General features: G+C 38.3%; 1 protein-coding gene across 2 annotated transcripts in view; it reads right to left on the bottom strand.

The window, feature by feature from the left end:
- Positions 1-1,096: 1,096 nt before the first annotated feature.
- NAPB (NSF attachment protein beta) overlaps positions 1,097-22,251 on the bottom strand; it is a 45,127-nt gene continuing 23,972 nt past the window's right edge. For both annotated transcript variants that reach the window (XM_023625999.2, XM_023625998.2), the window contains 6 exons: positions 18,107-18,162; positions 17,858-17,942; positions 6,424-6,528; positions 5,549-5,617; positions 5,137-5,187; positions 1,097-4,137 (listed from right to left, as the gene is read on the bottom strand). In XM_023625999.2, the coding sequence (XP_023481767.1) occupies positions 4,027-4,137; positions 5,137-5,187; positions 5,549-5,617; positions 6,424-6,528; positions 17,858-17,942; positions 18,107-18,162 (477 nt within the window). In that variant the 3' untranslated portion in view covers positions 1,097-4,026. The remainder of the gene's footprint in view (positions 4,138-5,136; positions 5,188-5,548; positions 5,618-6,423; positions 6,529-17,857; positions 17,943-18,106; positions 18,163-22,251) is intronic.

Genomic DNA, 22,251 nt, shown 5'->3' with positions numbered 1-22,251 from the left:
GGGGAGGACCTTTATTAAAGCTGATTTTAACAGAAATGTCATTTTGCTTAGGTAGTGTAAGTTATAATTCTAGCCTGTTAAATGTTATACCTTGCTGCACCAGGGACATTTTTTTGCGACCAAAAGAGTCCTGTCCCCTAACTAAGCTTGATGGTGTTCACATCACTTGAGGCAACAATGTTATCTCGGGGAAGGGGGCGCACCCATACAAAGGGGCATTTGTTCACAGGTACCGAGACGAGCAGAAGGAACTGAGCAGGCTACAAACACGGGTCAGAGGGCCACGTGTCATGTCACCCTGGCCAAGCCCCAGAAACCACCCACTTACCTTTGCCAATCTGCACAGGGACTCTGACCAAGACTGGCAAAACCAGGTTTTTAAATCACCATGGTGGCTTCTATTCGGAAATGATGATTCTGAGAAGAGACATTTGAATGATAAACTAACCTTCAATGATCAACAACTCAGTATTCCCAGATTGGGATGGCCTGTTCTACCATTCATCTTTTAAAATTTGCTTTGAATTATCTTTAAGTTGTTGTGAATATACTTACAGACCTGAACGCTGCTCTCTGACACGATGAGCTGGCCTGCACTAGCCTCACACAGCATCCTCTTCCTCCACAGAATGAGGCCCAAGTGGCCAGTGGGCTGCACCCTCCCCAGGGGCACGTGCCACCCCTGTAGAGACATCTGCGAAGTTCAACACAGCCAAGAGAGTTGAGTGGCTTCAGAGTTCCTCACCCCCAAAGCCTCCAAGAGTGTTCCAGGAAACACTCTTCCCGCAACTTTCCAAGTGACTGCAGACTAAAGGATGTAAGCAAGATTCCTTAATGGGGCAGCAGGAAGAGATGTGAGTGTGAGGCTTCAGAGAGAGCGTGCAAACCTGCAGTCCAGGCTGTAGTCAGCGCTTCCTTCATAAACCCTCTGCCTGCAAAATGGTTACAGTGCCCTGACTTTCCACCAAGTGACGGAGGCTGTAACGTAGTCAAATCCATGTTTGGATGGACTTTCAAACAGCCTGGAGAATACGAGCGTCCACTGCCTTAAACTTCATGGAACAACTTCAAGGAAGCCAGGAAAGACCCATCAAAGTGTTACTCATAATTTCCACTTTATTTACTGTACAGGTTCACATAAAATATACATACTCTTTCTGCTAAGGTAGATTTATTGTCACATGGTTAGTTTTCATAACATAATCCTCTGCTGAGAGAATGAGAGAGGAGCACCCCACAGTGACCGACTCAGAACTTCACGGGCAGGAACCTGCTCCTGATCACAGCTCACACAGCAGGCAGGCGGGTCACAGGTGGCATGCTGTGCTGCCAAATCCTCTGAAGAAAGCCACAGCAGTTTGCATTTGGACATTTTAAATGCACAGTATCAGAGGAAACATTAAAAGCACACACTTTGGTTATAGAGACGCCATCACAAACAGTCACGACTGTGCAAAAACACTGCTTTCGAATTATTAAATAAAAAAGGAATTCACACAAGGTATAAAAATGCTGCCACAAGAAGCAAAGCTTTCCTGTAAGAAATTTTAACCGACACTGACTATGAACTAACCCCAGATTTGCTAAAATACAAGAACTGTAACGTAAATAGTCATTATGTTTTGTCATAAACAATATAAATTCTGAAACTCTAACTCGGCCTCTGAGTCACGGTGCTGCTCCAACAGTGAGGAGGCATTTCAAGGAACGAAGGCTGGATACTGTTAATGGGACTTTTTTCTGCTCATTTTTCTTTTATCTTCCGGCAGGTCTGTTCTAGCCATTACAATTATTTGTATTCTTTCCATGTGAAAATATTAAAAACAGAAAATTCTTAACTCAGGCACTGAGCCCAGTGTTTATTTCAATAAAATAAGCAATTCTTTGATTGACATAATAAAATGCTACCACTACTATTTTTAAAAAACCATACGTCTTTCTTCAGATAGGTGTTTGTTAGGGGATCATGATGAAAGCTGAACAGAATTGCCTTAAAAGAAATCGCTGGTTTTCATTTTAAGCGGTCAGATCAGAAGGTTCTTTTAACAAGCGGAAACAAACTTTCTAGACCGTCATGAAACAAGCATGCTGGCTGGCTGGGATCTGAATGCTCTCCAGATGGGACAGATTGCATCCAGGGACACAGGCTACAAAGTGCACTTGGTTGTGGAATAGATTATATAGAGCAACAAGAACCCACCGTTCCCTCTCATCTTTTTGTCATAAGGAAACGGGAAAATGAAGAAGTACCAAACGGGCTCCATTTCAGATTGTACCATAGTGATGACTGTCTTTCTTTTAAGAATCCCAGACCTTTGAAGAAAGGAAAGAATCCTCATCAGATTCTAGGGTGCAAAGCCAGAGTATCCATGTTTTCTGGCCCATTCCCTCCACCCTCAGCCAACACTGTGACATCACTCACCTTCCTCTCCATCAGTCCACCTTGTGTAGGTGACCCCACAACTACGGCCAGGGAATCTTCACGGCCACCTAACAGACAGCCTCCATAATTGGGCCTTAGCTGGCCCTTTTCAACTTCCTTTCCTGCTACTTTCCCCTTCATCCCAGACTGACCTATTCACCATCCCTGAACCTTCCTTCTCTCTCAGCCCTTGGCCTGGGCACACCCACTCTACTTCTGCCAATGAAAGCCTACCAATCCCAGTTGAAGGACATCCAAAAACGAAAACATCATTCAAATACCAGTTACCATCTGACATAATATGGGAAGTTTCATTCTCTATCATTAATGTCAGCAGCACAATTTAGAAAGAACCACAGGCTATCACTGACAACAAATGCACATCAAACATAAATCATTTAAGCCTAAAAATATGCAGAGGAGTTTCTGACCACGTCTAAAGTACAACGTCAGCATGTAACATAATGGGTAGGGATCAAGGTCAACCGAGCACATATTATATCAACCGAAATAACAGGACAGAAATCAAACACATAAGCTAAAACAATTCCAACAGCTAAGAGGAAAAATCAAGTCCCCTTGGAAGCTAATTGGTGTTCTTCCCCAGCTGGGCATATATATAGTAAACCTGTGTACTGTATTTACCCTACCTAACTCATCACATTCAATAAATGGATAAAATTAATGACACACCTTCTCAAGCTTCCACTTAGATAATCTGCAGGCCCTGATGCAGATTTACGTGGTGGTGGCACAGAGGGCACCATCTCAACGTGGGAAAGTGTGTTAACATGAAAGTGAAGAAAAGAGATGTGCCAGTTAAAACATCTTTACGTGAACATAAAGAAAGGGATTTTGAACCCAACTAAAAGTGAAAACTATCTCCAGGAAAACAAAAAATTCTGTTTCTTATAGATCTTGTGTGTGTACAATCAGTCAAATTCATCTTGACATTCATCCACACGGCAGCAAGCACTGCCAGGAAGCTCCCTTTTCTTACAATGTAAGTGATGCCGGCAGACCTTGGCTGTTCTGAATTTTTGCATGCACGTTAGCATACAGAACAAAAAAAGCAAAGAGACTGGCCACTAGCACCACCAAAAGAATCACAAGACCACACAGACACACACTCAAAAACAATTTCTAAAGAGGAAAGGCATAAACTCATTCCTAACAACCATCCTAAACTAAATACGTACATTTAGAGAATACATCCAGATGCAAATTTACAGAGAATATGCAGAGCATCTATCAGAAAAATTGGGTGGGGTACTCAAGTCCAAGATAAAGGATACAAAAACGTGGCAAAATGAAACAGGCTCTGCAAATATCAAAATAACAAGAATATGATTCTGAAGTAATTCTCAGGAAACTCTGGGGACTCTGGCAAGCGTGAAACAGCCCATCACACTCACAATATGCACAGGCACTTCCCATCCGTCCACTTCAGCGACACAAACATGGTGAGCTTAAATTAAACAACACACATATCTCGTTTCACTCATGTGCACAAAATGAAGCCATTAAATGGGCACTCCATAAAGATCACTGGGCCTAAGATGGAACTAAAGAGCAGTTAGCTGCATGCCACAAAGACAAGCATTTCACTTGAGGTCTCCGTCTCCTTCTCCATCCCCTTGAATGGATTTTTTGATGCGAAGCAACATGGTAGTAAGCCACTGATCCAAGCGAGATATTGAGTCAAACTCCTTCACCTAGTTTAAGAAAAGAGCAACAGGGATTATCCCAAGGAAATACAACCAAAACCCAAAACAACATGTGCAAGCTGTTTAAACATTTACAATGATAATCTGACAACTTTTCATTTACAATCATTCATTCCAGTTTATAATTTTCTTCATTAAAAATTGTTTATTTTTTCATTATCCTGTGACTACTTTGATGGAGCTAGTGACAAGTTCCTCTGCTTTTTATATTGCTCTGTATGCTAACATGTGATGGCCAAAATTCCTAACAGCCTTTTCATGATTGGAAGAAAAGCACATTTAATGTGACAAAAGAAATGAGACGCTGTATAAGAAGGAAACACGGAAAATGGATACTGCTCCAGAATTTCACTAAACATGACAAAAACAGACTTGCAGAGATTGGATGTGTGGATGCAGAATTCCTTTAACTCATTTCAATGTGCTATCAAAGAATGAAATTTCAATAGAATGAAAATGGTTTGGTAGCAAAAGTTAAACAGGAAAATATTCCTTTCCACCATGGCTTCAAAGCCATGATGAACATACTAATGGAGGATACTGAGAAATTTGCTCGATTCTAAACATAAGATGGCAAAAGATGGGAAAACAAAAAACTGCTTAGTGGAAAGAAAAAATCTTCCATTTATCTTATGCCAAGAATATTGCAAACTCTCATTGCTGTTTTCATATTTGAAACTGTACTTAACTGACTTTACACCTATTTATGGATCAGATTATTTTCAAAAGAAAACATTCAAATATCAAATTGAAATAGTATGCGATAATCTCTCTCAGATTTGCCTCACAGCTAAATTAAGCATGCCTAATGGAACTGTTTACTTGTAAAGGTTTGTGGGATATATAAAACATGACCTTTGGAAAATACATTTAGGTATACTGGAATAATGTTCAAATAAACATTCAGCATTTACACAATAAAAAGAACAAGAAATTTCTGTAACTTAAAACTTCAAACAATGTACTATATCCCAAAGCACAACTTACTGCTTCAGTGTAAGCTTCACTGTTCTGTTCTTCATGAGCTTCTAGAAGTTTCTGATAGCATAAATATGGAAAAATGAGTTTGGTGGTCTAAAAACTTCCATTTATAAGTAGATATTTTAAATACAGAAATAGCCTTAGTATCACATTAACTGCTGTTGCCAAATACTTTACAAAATTGGGAAAATATTCAAATACAAGTGAATAATTACTCTAAGTCAGGAATCCAGTTTTTATGCCAACAATTTCTGAATTTCTTATTTCAGAATAAAATGCTTAAGTCCCTAACTCCAGTGGCATTTGAGACCTATTACACAAGAGCAACAAAGTACCAGGGCTTTTCAGCAGACTTCGCTTTATATCCAATTCCACCTGACAGCAAAGGTTTTTTCCTTCAAGGTGTACTATTACTTACTTTCAACAATTTACATTCTCTTGAATCAGTAAATGCTGGAAACATTTCCTCATATTTCTCAAGAGCAAGCTGAGAGAAAAAAAGCCACTTGTTAATGTCTGACTCACTGAACCAGAAAAGAAAGCTTTGAACATTCTACTAACTTCAGTAAAGTTCATCTACATCCTGTTTAAGCATATAAAAAGTATGCTGTTAAACTCAACATCAAAATTAACAGAAAATTTATTTTGAATTTTTAATTTCAGTTAAGAATTTTTAGAAGAATTTTTCTGAAATAAGTTGCTGTAGAGAAGAGAAGGTGAACCAAATCTAATTTCTGAAAAGTCACAGACCAGGTGTCTGTTTTCATCCATTAAATGGAGAAGCTCTTCCTTAACATTGTCCAGACTCCAAACACATCACAGATAGACCACTGCTCGAGGCCAGAGGGGAAAGCACCTTTTCTCTCAGAGGTTTCAAGCCTGCCCTTCTGACTCCAGAAACTGACAACACCAAGGCTGCCCAAGTCTCTGCCTCTTGTCTCTCAGCTTTCACTTTTTCCCAATCCTCATTCCAATTCCCTTTGAGTTTAAAAAAAGGATGTTAGTCTACTTTTATTGTCTCCCTCATAGCCCCTTAATTTCTTTAAAGCAAAACTACTGAAGGAAATGTGGCTACCAGGGAACTTTAAGAGACCAGCTTCGGCAGCTGTTACAAGATTACAGGCGAGACATGTATCATGGTATTATTATTATTATTATTATTATTAACGTACCCAGTTTAGTCTTGCTACTAATGAACACAACCCAAACGAAGTGATCACAAGAATGACAGTTCCCGGCGGCCTGTCCTCATGTGTGAGTGTATCAGAAAACGAGTGCTGAAGGGCTCTTTACCTTGGCATTCAGTTCATCCACTATGAAGTGGCAGAGGGCTGCTTTAAAGAAGTAATCCTTCGCACTGTACTTCAACAAAGGATTATCCATAGTGTTGGCCCCAACCTAGGCACAGAAAGCAGAGCTGGATTTAAAAGATTTACCTCCTTATCTCAGGCAAAGTGATTCTCATCTATTGCCCTTTAGAAAATACTTCCGCTTCTTAGGTTAGTTTAACATGAAATACATTCCTTTAACCCAATATCATATACTAGAAAATTTTACAAGAAACAATACATAATACTTAAAGTGCTGATCTGTTAAAAATGCCTCAGAAGACCTCCACTTCGAGGAAGGTGGAATAGACATCCTTTCCTCTATTCCTCCTGCTAAGTACAACTAAAAGCCCCATCATTTGATATAAAACAAACATAAGAAGACTGAAAGGTGGAGACAAGAGAGCAGAAGGACTAGGGACCTTGAGACACAGGGGAAAACATGGCAGTGAGTTCCCTAGGTTTTCTTTTTCTTTCATATATCCTTGACTTGGAACAGAAAAACCCAGCAACCTATAAATGCCACTGGGTGTAGCAAAAAACAAAAAGGAGAATAGATAAAAGTCTGCTCTCTCTAGTCAAAGGACTAAGAAAGGGGCAGCCTAGAAAGACAGAAAATGTTTAGATAATCAATGTTCTACTCCAGCCAAACACTACTGGAAAACTTCCCCACTCACATGAGCAAAGACTGAATAGGGAACCAATACATCCACCTTTTTAAGACTGCAAGGAGGAGCCCAACATTCCTGTCGAGGTGGCTTCAGAGAAGGCCAAGTAGGGAGCCAAGCCTTCATCCCCATCAGCCAGTAACAACTCTACCCTCCATCCCTGCAGCTGAGGCAATGGAGACCAACCACATGGGGAGAATGGATTCCACCTTTACTCAGGGGGAATGAGGCACCCCTCATTTCCCAGTGGGCATGCTTTCAGAAGAGGCCTAGAGGGGGGTTAAGACTTTCACCATCACCTGGCTGTAACAAGGAGGACACCAGCATGGCACTGGTGGAAAGCAAGCAGGGGCTGGGATGGCTGCCTTTGCCCAGAATTAACAAGGGTCTCCCCTAGATGTCAGTGGAGGTTGAGTGGGGAGCCTGAACTTTGAAATCCACCTAGCAGTAATGAGGTGACACACCCCTTCCCTAGTCAGAGCAGTGTCAAAGAAAACCAGCTGACAGAGTTGGTGTAAGTAAGATCCAGTCTCATAACATAATATGAAAACATCCAGTTTTCAATCAAAACTCACACACATACCAAAAGAAGAAAAGATCTCAAGCTGAAAGAAAAAAAGACAACCAACAGATTACTGCTCTGAGATGACAGAAATATCTAACAAAGATTTTAAAGGAGCTCTCATAAAAATGCTTCAAAGAGCAATTACAAAAACTCTTGAAACTAAAGAAAAAACAGATAGCATCAACAAAGAGAAAGAAATTCCCCACAAAATATCCCCCAAAATATAAAGAAGAAACAAATGAAAATTTCAGAACTTTTTATACAAAAACCCACATAAAAAGTGGATGGGCTGAACAGCAGAATGGATGGGACAGAGAAAAGAATCAGTGAACTGATGATAGAACATTAGAAATTACTCAGTCTGAAAGACAAATACCACACAATTTCGCTCATATGTGGAAGATGAACACACGAACAAAGAGAACAGATTAGTGGCTACAAGAGGGGAAGGAGGCCGCGGGGGTAGTGGGCAAAAGTGGCAGGGCACACATATATGGTCACTGATAAATAATAATGTACACCTGAAATTTCACAATGTTAGAAACAATTATGATCTCAATAAAATAATAATAATAAAAAAGAAATTAGTCTAAACAACAGAGAGGTAAGAAACAGAAAAAAAAATGAACAGAGCGGCAGGGACCTACATGACCAAAAAATAAGGTCTAACATCCAGGTTGTCTGAGCCCTGGAAGAAGAGGAGAAAAAGAGGGGGGCTGTAAAAGTACCTGAAGAAATAACGGCTGAAAACTTCCCAAATGCAGCAAGAAACATACACCTAGAGATTCAAGAAGTTTAGTGAAACCCAAACAGAACAAAAGCAAAGGTATCCATGCCAAGCCACATAAACTTCTGAAAACTGAAGAAAAAAATTTTGAAAGCAACCAGAGGAAAACAACACCTTACTTACAGGGGAAAACAAAGTTGAATGAGAGGAGACTTCTCATCAGAAACCATGCAGGCCACAAGTGTAACATATTTCAAGCACTAAAAGAAAAGGACTATCAACTCAGAACTGCACACCCAGGAAAATATGCTGCAGGAATGGAGGGGAAATCAAAACATTCCCAGATGATGTAAAACTGAGAGAATCTATCGCCAGTAGACCAACCCTAAAAGAACAGGAAAAGGATATTCTCTAAATAGAAAGGAAACAATAAAAGAAGGAATCTTGGAACATGAGGAAGGAAGAAAGCACTCACGAAGCAAAACATGGGAGCATACAATGGGCATTTCTACTCCTCTTGAGTTTTCTAAATTACGTTTGATGGTGGAAGCAAAAATTATTACCACTGACTGACACAGTTCTAAGAGTATGAAGAGGAAATATTTAAGACAATTATATATTGAATGGTGAGGGTAAAAGGTCAGAAAGTAAGATAAGATTTCCATATTTCACTGGAGCTGTTAAAATGATGACACCATTAGCCTGTGATAAGTTAGGTAAATGTAATATCTAAAGCAATCACTAAAAAACTATTCAAAGAGATATACTCAAAAACACTATAGATAAGTAACTTACTGGAAGGCAGGAAAAGAAAATAGAGAAATGAAAACTAAAGCATTCTCCAAGATAGATCACATATTAGGCCAAAAAGAAGTCTCAATAAATTTAAGAAGACTGAAATAATACCAAGCATCTTTTTTGATCACTATAGTACGAAACTAGAAATAACCTACAGGAAGAAAATTGGAAAAGCCGCAAATATTTGGAGATTAAACAAAATCTCCTGAACAACGACTGGCTCAAAGAAGAGATCAAAGGAGAAGTAAAAAAAATACCTGGAGACAAATGAAAATGAAAATATGACAAGCCAAAATTTGTGGGATACAGCAAAAGCAGTTCTAAGAGGGAAGTTTATGGCAAAAGGCACCTACTGCAACAAACAAGAAAAATTTCAAATAAACAATCTAACAGTGCACCTAAAAGAACTGGAAAAAAGAAGAACAAATAAAGTCCCAAATCAGCAGAAGGAAAAAAATCAGAGCGGGAATAAATGAAAGAGACTAACAGAAAAAATAAATGCAACCAAGAACTAGTTTTTTGAAAAGATAAACAAAATCGACAAACTTTAGCTAGACTCACCAAGAAAAAGAGAGAAAGTTCAAATAATCTCAGAAATGAAAGAGGACAAATTACAACAGACACCTCAGAAATACAAAAGATTATAAGACACTACTACAAAAAGCTATAGGCCAACAAATTGGATAATCTAGAAGAAAAGGATAAATTCTTAGAATCATACAACCTTCCAAAACTGAATCAAGAAGAAATAGAGAATTTGAATAGACCAATTACCAGTAAGGAGATTGAAACAGTAATCAAAAACCTCCCAAAAAATAAAAGTCCAGGACCAGACGGCTTCCCTGGTGAATTCTACCAAACATTCAAAGACAACTTAATACCTATTCTTCTCAAACTCTTCCAAAAAACTGAAGAGGAAGGGAAGCTTCCTAACTCATTTTACAAAGCCAACATTACCCTGATACTAAGACTAGACAAGGACAACACATAAAAAGAAAATTACAGGCCAATATCACTGATGAACATTGATGCAAAAACCCTCAACAAAATACTAGAAAATCAAATACAACAATACATTAAAAAGATCATGTACAATGATCAAGTGGGATTTATTCCAGGGATGCAGGGATGGTTCAACAACCACAAATCAATCAATGTGATACACCACATTAACAAAATGAAGAATAAAAATCACATGATCATCTCAATAGATGCAGAGAAAGCATTTGACAAGATACACCATCCATTTATGATGAAAACTCTCAATAAAATGGGTATAGAAGAAAAGTACCAAAACCTAATAAAGGCCATATATGACAAAGCTAAAGTTAGTATCATACTAAACAGAAAAGAACTGAAAGCTATCCCTCTAAGAACAGGAACCAGACCAGGATGCCCACTGTCACCACTCTTATTTAACATAGTATTGGAAGTCCTAGCCAGAGCAATCAGGCAAGAAAAACAAATAAAAGGGATCCACACTGGAAAAGAAGAAGAGAAACTGTCACTATTTGCAGATGACATGACTCTATATATAGAAAACTCTAAAGAATCCACAAAGAACTTTTAGAAATAATAAATGAATACAGTAAAGTTGCAGGATACAAAACAAACATACAAAAGTCAGTTGCACTTCTACACTCTAATAACGAAGTAGCAGAAAGAGAAATTAAGAACATAATCCCATTTACAACTGCAACAAAAAGAATAAAATACCTAGGAATAAATTTAACCAAAGAGGTGCAAGACCTGTAAACTGAAAACTATAAAGCACTGTTGAAAGAAATTGAAGAAGACAAATAAATGGAAAGATATTCTGTGCTCTTGGATTGGAAAAATAAACATAGTTAAAATGTCCATACTTCCTAAAGCAATCTACAGATTCAGTGCAATCCCTATCAAAGTGCCAATAACATTTTTCACAGAAATAGAACAAAGAATCCTAAAGTTTATATGGAACAATGAAAGACCCCAAATAGCCAAAGGATTCCTGAGGAAAAAGAACAAAGCTGGAGGTATCACACTCCCTGATTTCAAAATATACTACAAAGCCATAGTAACCAAAACAACATGGTACTGGCACAAAAACAGACACACAGATCAATGGAGCAGAATCAAGAATGGATAGCTAATTTTCAGCAAGGAAGCCAAGAATGTACAATGGAGAAAGGAAAGTCTCTTCAATAAATGGTGTTGGGAAAACTGGATAGCAACACGCAAAAGAATGAAAGGAGACTATTATCTTACATCATACACAAAAATTAACTCAAAATGGATTACAGACTTGAATGTAAGACCTGAAACCATAAAACTTCTAGAAGAAAACATAGGTGGTACTCTCTTCTACATCAGTCTTAGGAGCATATTTTCAAGGACCATGTCTGACTAGGCAAGGAAAACAAAAGAAAAAATAAACAAATGGGACTATATCAAACTAAAAAGCTTCTGCACAGCAAAGGAAACCATCAACAAAAAGAAAAGACAACCTAACAAATGGGAGAAGATATTTGCAAACCATCTATCGGATAAGGGGTTAATATCCAAAATATACAAAGAACTCATATGTCTCGACAACAAAAAAACTAACAACCCAATTAAAAAATGGGCAAAAGATCTGAAAAGACATTTTTCCAAGGAAGATACACAGATGGCCAAGACGCACATGAAAAGATGTTCAACATCACTCATTATTAGGGAAATGCAAACCAAAACTACAATGAGATAAGTGTTGGAGAGGATGTGGAGAAAAGGGAACTCTCATACTCTGATGTTGGGAGAGCAAACTGGTATACCCACTGTGGAAAACAGTATGGCGATTCCTCAAAAAATTAAAATAGAACTACCATATGATCCATTTATTCCACTGCTGGGTATTTACCCAAAGAACATGGAAACATAAGTGTGTAAAGATACATGCACTCCCATGTTCACTGCAGCATTATTCACAATAGCCAACACTTGGAAGCAACCTAGGTGCCTATTGAGGGACGAATGGATAAAGGAGATGTGGTATATATACACAATGGAATACCACTCAGCCATAAAAAAAATGAAATCTTGCCATTTGCGACAAACTTGAGGGTATCATGCTAAGTGAAATAAGTCAGAGGGAGAAAGTCAAATACTGTATGATCTCACTCATAAATAGAAGATAAAAACAACAACAAACACACACATAGAGACAGAGATTGGATTGGTGGTTACCAGAGAAGAAGGGAGGTGGGAGGAGGGCAAAAGAGGTGATTGGGCATATATGTATTGGTGATGGATGGTAATTAGTCTTTGGGTGGTGAACATGAGGTAATCTACACAGAAATCAAAATATAATGATGTACACCTGAAATTTATATAATGTCATAAACCAATGTTACCTTAATAAAAAAAGTAGATAAGAAAAGCAAAAATAAAATAAAGCATATTCTGTATTAATAAAAACAAAAAAACAAGGACCACACATGATCATTCATTGTCACGCTCCTGAAGTCTCTTAATTAAAGCCGTCCCTCTCCCTTTTGTCTATGTGATGATCTTGTTGGCCCTACAACTATAAAAAGACAGATAAGAAACATATTTCTATTTCCCATATTGTTCCAAAATGTCTTTGAGAGAGTCTAATAGCACACACTCTTCTTCCACAGAAAGACAGGTGGATGTGACTTGGAGTCCAAAGGAACCAGCTTAGGTCTTGCTCAGATATTAAACTCCAGCCCTCGATATGTTGTCCCCACAGCAGCCCCTCTACTCTAAAATTTGAGGAGTCACCTGCTTTTCACCCAAGGGTGCTGAATAGCTCTACCCAGGTAAAGTGATCTCTGGGTCAGATGGCATCACACCACCAAAAAAAAAAAAAAGAGAGAGAAATGAAATATAGAGCAGAAACAGAAATAAAAAATAAAATGGTAGACTTAAGCCCTAATATATCAATAATTACATAAATGTGAATGGTCTAAATACATAAAAGACAGAGATTGGCAAAGTGGATTAAAAAGTATGACCTAACTATATGCTGTCCATAAGAAACTCATTTCAATTGTAATGATGTAGCAGGTAGAAAAACAATGGATACAAAAAGATGATATATCATATAAATAATAACCAAGAGTGCAGGATAGGCTATACTAATATCAGATAAAGCAGACTTCAGAGCAAAGAAAATTATCAATGACAGAGGGGAATATGATGTAATCATAAAAGGGTCAACCAATCAAGAAGACATAGCAATCCTAAATATGTATGCAAATAACAGAGCTGCAAAATATGTAAAGCAAAGATTGATAGAAATGAAAGGATAGATAAATCCACAGTTACAGCTGGAGATTTCAACAACTCTACTCTCAACAATGGATGGAAATAGAAAATCAGCAAGTATACAAGAGAATGCAACACCACCATAAATCAAGAGGATCTAATCAACATTTCTAGAACATGCCACCTCCAAAAGCAGAACCAGAGAAGATATGCAAAGACAGACAATATTCTGGGCCATAAAACAAACCTCAACACATTTATAAGAATTGAAATTACAGAGAATGTGTTTTCCAGCCATAACAGAATCAAAGTGGAAGTCAACAACAGAAAGATAACAGAAAAATCTCCAAACATTTGGAAATTAAAACACTTCTAAATAATCCATGGGCCTAGGAGGAAGTCTCAAGGGAAATCAATAAATGCAATGAAATGAATTAAAATAAAAATATAACAAAATTGTGAGGCAGTCAAAGTAGTGCTGAGAGGAAAACTGAAAGCACTAAAAATGCATACCCACAAAGAGGAAAATTATTAAGCTAATAAACTCCCACTTCAACTTCCTAGGAAAAAAGCAAAATAAATCCAAAGAAAGTGGAAGGAAGGAATAAAGATAACAGTGGAAATCAGTGAATTAGAAAACAGAAAAACAATAGAGAAAAAGCATTGAATTCTGTCAAATATTTAAAGAATGAACACCCAATCCTTGAAAACTCTTGCAAAAAATAGAAGAGATGAGGATACTTAGCAACTCATTCTATGAGGCTAGTATTACCTTGTTACCAAAACCAGACAAAGACAACACAAGAAAAGAAAATTAAAGATCAATAGCCCTTATGAATATAGATGCAAGATCCTCAACAAAATACTAGCAAATTAATTCCGACAACTTACAAAAAGGATTACATACTATGACTATGCAGTAAAGGATTAATTTTGTCCAAAGTGAGGTCTGGCCTTTGCCCATGGCTCCTAGGAAGGATTCTCTAAGTCCTTGGAATGTCCTGCCTGAAAGATTTTTTGCCTACCTGGGGGCCTTGGGCAATGTGGTTCAACTCAACCTACGGAAGGACAGGAAGGGGTGGACCACGCATAAGGTCAACCACGTGAGTGGTTAGCCATGTCTAAGTGACTAAGCTCGAATAAATCTCTGGATACCAGGTTCAGGTGAGCTTCCCCTGTTGACAATACTCTAAGCATCTTTTCACGCACTGTTGTTGGGAGAAGTAAGCGCCGTCCACATAATTCCTACTGGGTGAGAACAACAGGAAGGTGCGTACTTGGAACTCTCCTTGATGTGCCCTATAGGCCTCTTCCTTTGGCTGATTTTAATTTGTTTCCTTTGCTATAATAAACCATAACTGTGAGTATAACAGCTTTCAACAAGTTCTATGAATCCTTCTAGAGAATTATGGAACCTAAAGGTATTCTTGGAGACCCTCAAACTTTGTAATAACCAAGTAGGATTTACCCAAGGAATGTCGTAAAGTTGGTTCAATATATGAAAAATCAATGAAATAGGCCACATTAATAGAATAAATGACAAAAATCACACGATCATCTTAATAGATGCAAAGAAAGCACTTGACAAAATCTAATACCTTTTGATGATAAAAATACTCAACAAACTAGAAAGAAAAGGGACCTTCCTCAAATTGTAGATAAAGGACATCTACAAAAAACCTCAATTAACATCATACTTAATGGTGAAAGACTGAAAGCTTTCCTTCTAAGATGGGAACAAAACAAGGAGGTCTGCTCTTGCCACTTCTATTTAACACTGTACCAGAGGTTCTAGCCAGGGCAACTGACAAGAATGTGAAGTGAAACGTATCCGGATCGGAGAAGAAGAAATAAAACTACCTCTATTTACAGATGGCATGATTTTGTATACAGAAAATACTCAAGAGTCCACAAAAAACCCATCCGAGCTAATAAACAAGTTCAGCAAGGTTGCAGTATATAAAACTAGCAATTGAAAACTAACAATCTGAAAAGGAAATTGAGAAAATAATTTCATTAACAACAGTGTCAAAAAGAATACAATACTCAGGAGTATATTTTAACCAAAGAAGTGCAAGACTTGCACATTAAAACTATAAAACATTGTTGAACAAAATTAAAGAAGATCTAAATAAATAGAAAGCCACCCTGTGTTCAGAGATGTTAAGATGGCGATACTTTCCAAAAATGGTTTACAGATTCAATGCAATCCCCATCAGAATCCCAGCTGGCTTCTTGGAGGAGATTGATAAGCCGAACCTAAAATTCAAATGGAAATGCAAGGGACCCTGAATAACCAAAACAATCTCGAAAAAGAACAAAGTTGGAGTTGGAGGACTTACATGCCCTAATTTCAAAACTTACTACAAAGTCATAGTAATCAAAACAGTGTGATACTGTTACAGAATAGAACAGACAGACATACAGACCAATGGAATAGAATAGAGAGCCCAAAAATAAACCCTTAATTTTCAACGAGGGTGCGAAGACTAGTCAATAGTAAAAGAACAGTGTATTTAACAAATGGTGCTGGGAAAACTGGATATCCATAAGCAAAAGAATGAAGTTGGACCTTTACCTAATGTCATACAAAAATTTACTCAAAATGGATCAAAGACCTAAACCTAAGAGCTAAAACTATAAAACTCTTAGAACAAAACACAGGTGAAAAGCTTTATGACCTTGGGTTGGGCAATGATTTCTTGGATGTGACATGAAAACACAGGCAACGAAAGAAAAAATAGACAAATTGGACTTCATTAAAATTTAAAAGTTTATGCATCAAAGAATATGAGTAACAGACTAAAAAGGCAACCCACAGAATGGGAGAAAATATTTGCAAGTCACATATCTGACAAGAGATTAATATCTAGAATACATAAAGAACTTCTAAAACTGAACACCAAAAAAGCAAACAACTCATTTCAAAAATGGGCAAAAGGAACTGAATGGACATTTCTCTAATGAAGATATACAAATGGCTAATAAGCACGTGAAAAGACTATCAACAGGGGCCGGCCCGGTGGTGCAGCGGTTAAGTGCGCACATTCCACTTCAGCGGCCCGGGGTTCGCCAGTTCGGATCCTGGGTATGGACATGGCACTGCTTGGCACGCCATGCTGTGGTAGGTGTCCCACATATAAAATAGAGGAAGATGGGCACGGATGTTAGCTCAGGGCCAGCCTTCCTCAGCAAAAAGAGGAGGAATGACAGCAGTTAGCTCAGGGCTAATCTTCCTCAAAAAAAAAAAAAAGAAAGAAAAGATTATCAACATCGCTACTCATTAGGGAAATGAAAATCAAAAACACAACGAGATACCACTTCACAATCAGTAGAGTGACTATTATAAAGAAAAAAAAGGGAAAATAAGTACTGGTGAGGATGTGAAGCAACTGGAACCCTTGTACATCGCTGGTGGGAATGTAAAATGGTGCAGCCACTGTGGAGAAGAGATTGGCAGTTCCTCAAAAAGTTAAAAATGGACTCGCCATGTGACTCAGCAATCCCAGTCCTAGGTGTGCAATCAAGAGAACTACAAACATACACCGCACCAAAAACCAAAAACCTAAACACAGATGTTCACAGCAGCATTACTTATAATAGCCCAAAAGTGAAAAACATCCAAAAGTGGATCAAGTGTTAAGAGGATAAATAAATGATGGGCATACCTTGCTTTACTGCACTTCACAGATACTGCATTTTTCACAAGACCTTTCACAAAGATTTTGACTTGCTGAAGGCTCAGATGAAGGTTAGCATTCTTTAGCAATACAGTTTTTTTCATTAAGGTATGTGCATTGGTTTTTTAGACATAAAGCTATTGCACACTTAAGAGACTACAGTATAGCATAAACATAGCTTCTACATGCACGTGAATCAAAAAAATTAATGTGATTTGCTCAATTGTGATATTTGTTTTATTGCAGTGGTCTGGAAATGAACCCACAATATCGCTGAGGTATGCCTGTATGAAATATTACTCAGCTATGAAAAGGAATGAAGGGTCAAAATTGCTAAAATATAGATGAACCTTGAAGAAATTATACTAAGTGAAAGAAGGGAGTCACAAAAGGCCACATCTTGTATGATTCCAAATATATTAAAGACCTAGAATAAGCAAATTCATTGAGACAGAAAGCAGATGGTGGTTTCCAGGGACTGGGAGGAGAAAGGAATGGGGTTTCTTCTGGGGATGATGAAAATGTTTTGAAATTAGGTAGTGATGACGGTTACACAACTTTGTGAATATAACTAAACACCATTGACTTGTACTCCTTAAAAGATGAATTATATGATATGTGAATTATTTAATAAAAAGAAAAATTAAATAAAAAGTTTAATTTACAAAAAAGATTCAGAACAACTACTACTTGAAGTTGAACAGACAGCTCACCTGCTCATAGATCTCAATGGCTTTCTGGTACTGCTCAAGCTGGGCGGCATATGCTGCCACCTTCAGCAGACACTTGTTAGCTGAACTGAAACCAAGAACCAGAGCAGAGTAAATAACAGTCTGATAGAAAAATAAAAAGACATCCCAATACACCTCCATTTGGTCCAATACACTGAAAGAATACAGTGAAGGTTTGTCTTTTACCATATGTAACAAAATCCATTTAATTACATTAAGAAAAATACTTGCCTGTTGGATTCTTCTCCTTTGTAATAATCAGCCGATTGTTCATAATGTGCGATAGCCTGAAAACACACACGTTTTATTCAAACTACTTGTTTGAAGAGTTGCATTTAAAAACTACATTTGTATAGGTATTTTTTCCTATAAAAAACCCAATTCCACCAGCAAATCTTTCACAACTTGGCCTACTTTATTTAGGGAACACAAGAAAGCATGCACCTCTGGAAGCCTAATGGCAGAATGCTCTCTGTCCATCAAAATCTCTTCTTCCCCTCCCTCATGGCAAATTCCCAGCTGCACCACTTCCCCCACTGCAGCCCCCACTGCCCTTAGTGGTAGCCATGTGACGCATTCTTTCCAGTGGAATGTAAACAGATATGCTATAGGCTACTTCCAGGCTTGGCCCATCCATCTGACTGTGCATCCTTCTCAAGGCCTTTTCCCCTTCCCATGAGGCAGAGCAGCAATGACCAAGTCTAGAGTGACACTTCACAAGCTGAAGATGGCAGAACTTCCGTCAATCTGGCTCCTAAAAACTACAAAGGGCAGAATGTACCCCAACCCCCATGTCCCCACGACTGTCAAACCCAGAACAGTTACAATGGATTGTTATTTTAGAGACATATGAAGCCCTACTACACTTTAGATCCATGGCTTGCTACAGCAGCACAGACTATCCTCACCATTACCATATGTGTTATCTAGAGTAAGGGTGATGCCTTCAATCTAAAATGTTGGTGCTGAATTAACAGTCAAGAGGAAAGGAAACAGAAATTGCAGGCTGGAAAGCTAGAAGCCCTTGTCATTCTGTGGCATGAGACTTGGTGAAATCAACCATGCAACAATCTGGAAGGCAAAACACAAGCCTCCTGGAACTAGAAAACCCTATGGGAAGAAGCTCTGTGTATACAGCCAGTGCCAGTTTGTATTACTGTTTTCAGCAAGATTTTGTAAGAAAGAAGAACTCTGGAAAGAATTAGCCTGTTTGTAGGCAGTTATGAAAGGAAGGAGAAAGTCCAGAAACAGAGAGCCTCATCAGATGGAAAGGCCAATGGCTTCTATACCCCAAATGGCAAGAGGTAAGTTTGAACAACGTTTTAAACTAGGAGTCTGGCAAACTTTTCTGTAACAGGCCAGATAATAAATATTTTAGGCTTTGTGAGCCATATGATCTGTTGCAACTACTTAGCTCTCCTAAAGTAGCACAAAAGTGGCCAGAGATGATATATAAATGAATGAGTGTGGCTGTGTTCCAATAAACTTTATCTATGGACAATGAAATTACAATTTTATATAATTTTTGTGTGTTATAAAATGTTTTTTTCCCATCAATAATTAAAAATGTGAAAACCATTCTTAGCTTGGAAGTGTACATAAATAGGTGGTGGGTTTGCAGACCCCTGCCTTAAGTTTCAAGGTTTTCCCAGTAAGCCCAAAAGGGGGAGGCAGTATCATGCAAAAATCAGATTACAAGTGCTGCCTTCCCACTTGAGACTATCAGTTCAATGACTTCACGGCAGCCCTAATGAGTTAAAAGAGGCCCAGAGACAAGAAAACAACAAGTGAAATAAAACAGGCTAGGGAACTCTGTTGGAAAGCCACTTTGGGGTGGTTTCTGGTCAGCAAGCTGACTGGAAACAAAGAGACTTGGCTCGTAAAGCCTCAGACCCTCTCTCCTACAGGCGGTAGTGATAATGACCAAGAGAGCAGAGCCACCTCTGAAGCCACAGGCTGAAGGGCGCAGAGTCAACATTAGCCCAGTCTGGCTGCAGAGCACCACGGACAGTTTGTGAAAAGCAGACACTTCTGTGTTTGAATGATTATGTTTTGCATCTATTTGTTTCAGTCATTTAGCCTACCCTGACTAACATGCTCCCCTGCCAATTTTATCAGCATTATTTGTTTTGTTTAAAGATTTTTTTTTTCCTCTTTCTCCCCAAAGCCCCCCGGTACATAGTTGTATATTCTTCATTGCGGGTCCTTCTAGTTGTGGCACGTGGGATGCTGCCTCAGCGTGGCTTGATGAGCAGTGCCAGGTCCACACCCAGAATTCGAACCAACAAAACACTGGGCCGCCTGCAGCGGAGCACACAAACTTAACCACTCGGCCATGGGGCCAGCCCCGATCAGCATTATTTGTAATAGGAGAAAAACTAGAAACAATTTAAAGGATTAAATATAATGGGCAATATGCCATGATTAAAACTAACAAGAGAGAAAGCTCAATATGGAAAGTTCTTCATGAAATATTAAATTAAACAGCCATAAAAGAACAGGTACACTACAGTCCTCTTTTTACAAATATACTATAGAGGCACCCAGAAAATGCCTGGTAGAATATATTCCTTTGGAGTACAAGTCAGAGCTGTCACAAACATACACGTATGAGATTATCTGAGGAAGGCACATCTTCTCCCACTAAAATGTAAGCTCTGTGAGGGTAGGTTTCCTCGGGGTTTTGCTCACCATTCTGTCCCAGAGTCCAGCACAATGTCTGTCATACAGTAGGTGCTCAACAAACAGATGCTAGGTGAATGAATGAAACTGTACTTCAAGTAAGGGTCCCCTACTAACTACTGCCAATATCTGGGTTAATCCGAATGCCCAGCAGAGAGAAGTTTTTCGGTGAATTGATGATTAATCAAAAATAATCTTTGAACTGTCCTCACTCTCCCAAGTATATAGCACTCTTTCCCATCACCATAAATGGGGTGAGGTATGAGAAACGTCCAAATCTTTCTGTAGATTATCAGATTATAAGAACCTCTTCCCAGAGAGGGAGTGTAGCTACTTATCTTCCTAGTTCTTACAGCACCAGAATTCAAGGAATAGGGTTCAGTTAAACCATATGTAACTGCTGTTTTGGAGGTTAAAAAAAAAGGTCTAATGTCAACAGTTTGGTTTAACCTGACACTAGATAATGGTATTGGTTCATTGAAATGTTATAACTGTAAACTACAGCTAGATTTATCACATAAAAGAAAAACTTAGTTTGGTTTTTAATAACGCTAATTAAACCAACAATCAAATTGCATGGTTTTCCCAAGTTCTGACAGAGACTGGAATTGAAAGGAAAGCTTATCTACTGGCTTAACAGAAGTTTCAGAGAAGAGAGAACGGCCACAGGTTATCTTTGTATGTTTACAGGCAGTTTGAAATTTTAACATGTAGTAAAACTTACCAGGCACAAGTAGACCCTTACACACTAGAAATCAGCCCACTGTATCTTACAATTTCAAGGATAATAATAAATAACCAAAATAGAACACAGTCACCAATAACGGCAGCACAATAATGATAAATCCAGACATGAAACCAGCTTGATTATCCTATTATTTAAGTAGCATGCCCAAAGAATCACAATATTCCTTTTTGGGGAATCTGGTACGTATCATGATGCTGGAGAATACATGGATCCTGAAATGAGACAAGGTTCTCTAGGACTGCAGTCATCATTGGTGTCTTAAAGCAAATGCAATTTCCAGGGTTCAAGCTCAAAAGTCCACTTTGTAGGTGAAACAGCCTTAAACAGCCTTCAGATGGGATCAATTCTTTTAGAACATATACCCCGAGACAGGACCTAACATGAACTTGCCACAGACACCTATCCTACATTGTAACAAACAGTATGGAAATCATATTCTCTAGGGGCTGAAACACAAGTGAGTCAAAGTTCCTCTTGACATTTTAACAGACCCTTTAAAAATGACCAATTTATTATTTGGTTCAGTGTTTTACTTCAGGAAGTCAAAGAAGTAATGTGAGTATAAGAAACTTCACACTTCATGATTCACTAGCTAAAAATCTGTGAATGAGTCAGAGAACATACAGTGGCCAGTATGAAAAGGGAAGAAATTCATTTGTAATAAATCAGATAAAAGGTATCTTGGTGTGTCTGATTTTTCAAATTTAAACTTCATACACCATCAACCACACTACAGTGAGTCCCACCAGGGAAGCGAAGGCAATGATGTTTCTAAATACAAGAGCCCAAACATCAGGGAACATGAGAAGTTAACCTTGTGTGTGTGTTGAGTAATATTCTTAAATTGCTTTTAAAAGAACACATCATATCAATAAAGAAGATGCCACCTACTGGCCAGCTCACAGAATGGCAGGAACACCATGAGTAACAGGGGCCTCAGAAACTG

The sequence above is a fragment of the Equus caballus genome, chromosome 22, assembly GCF_041296265.1.
Source record: "Equus caballus isolate H_3958 breed thoroughbred chromosome 22, TB-T2T, whole genome shotgun sequence".
Classification (NCBI taxonomy): Eukaryota; Metazoa; Chordata; class Mammalia; order Perissodactyla; family Equidae; genus Equus; species Equus caballus.
This window is presented reverse-complemented; position numbering and strand designations above follow the sequence as displayed.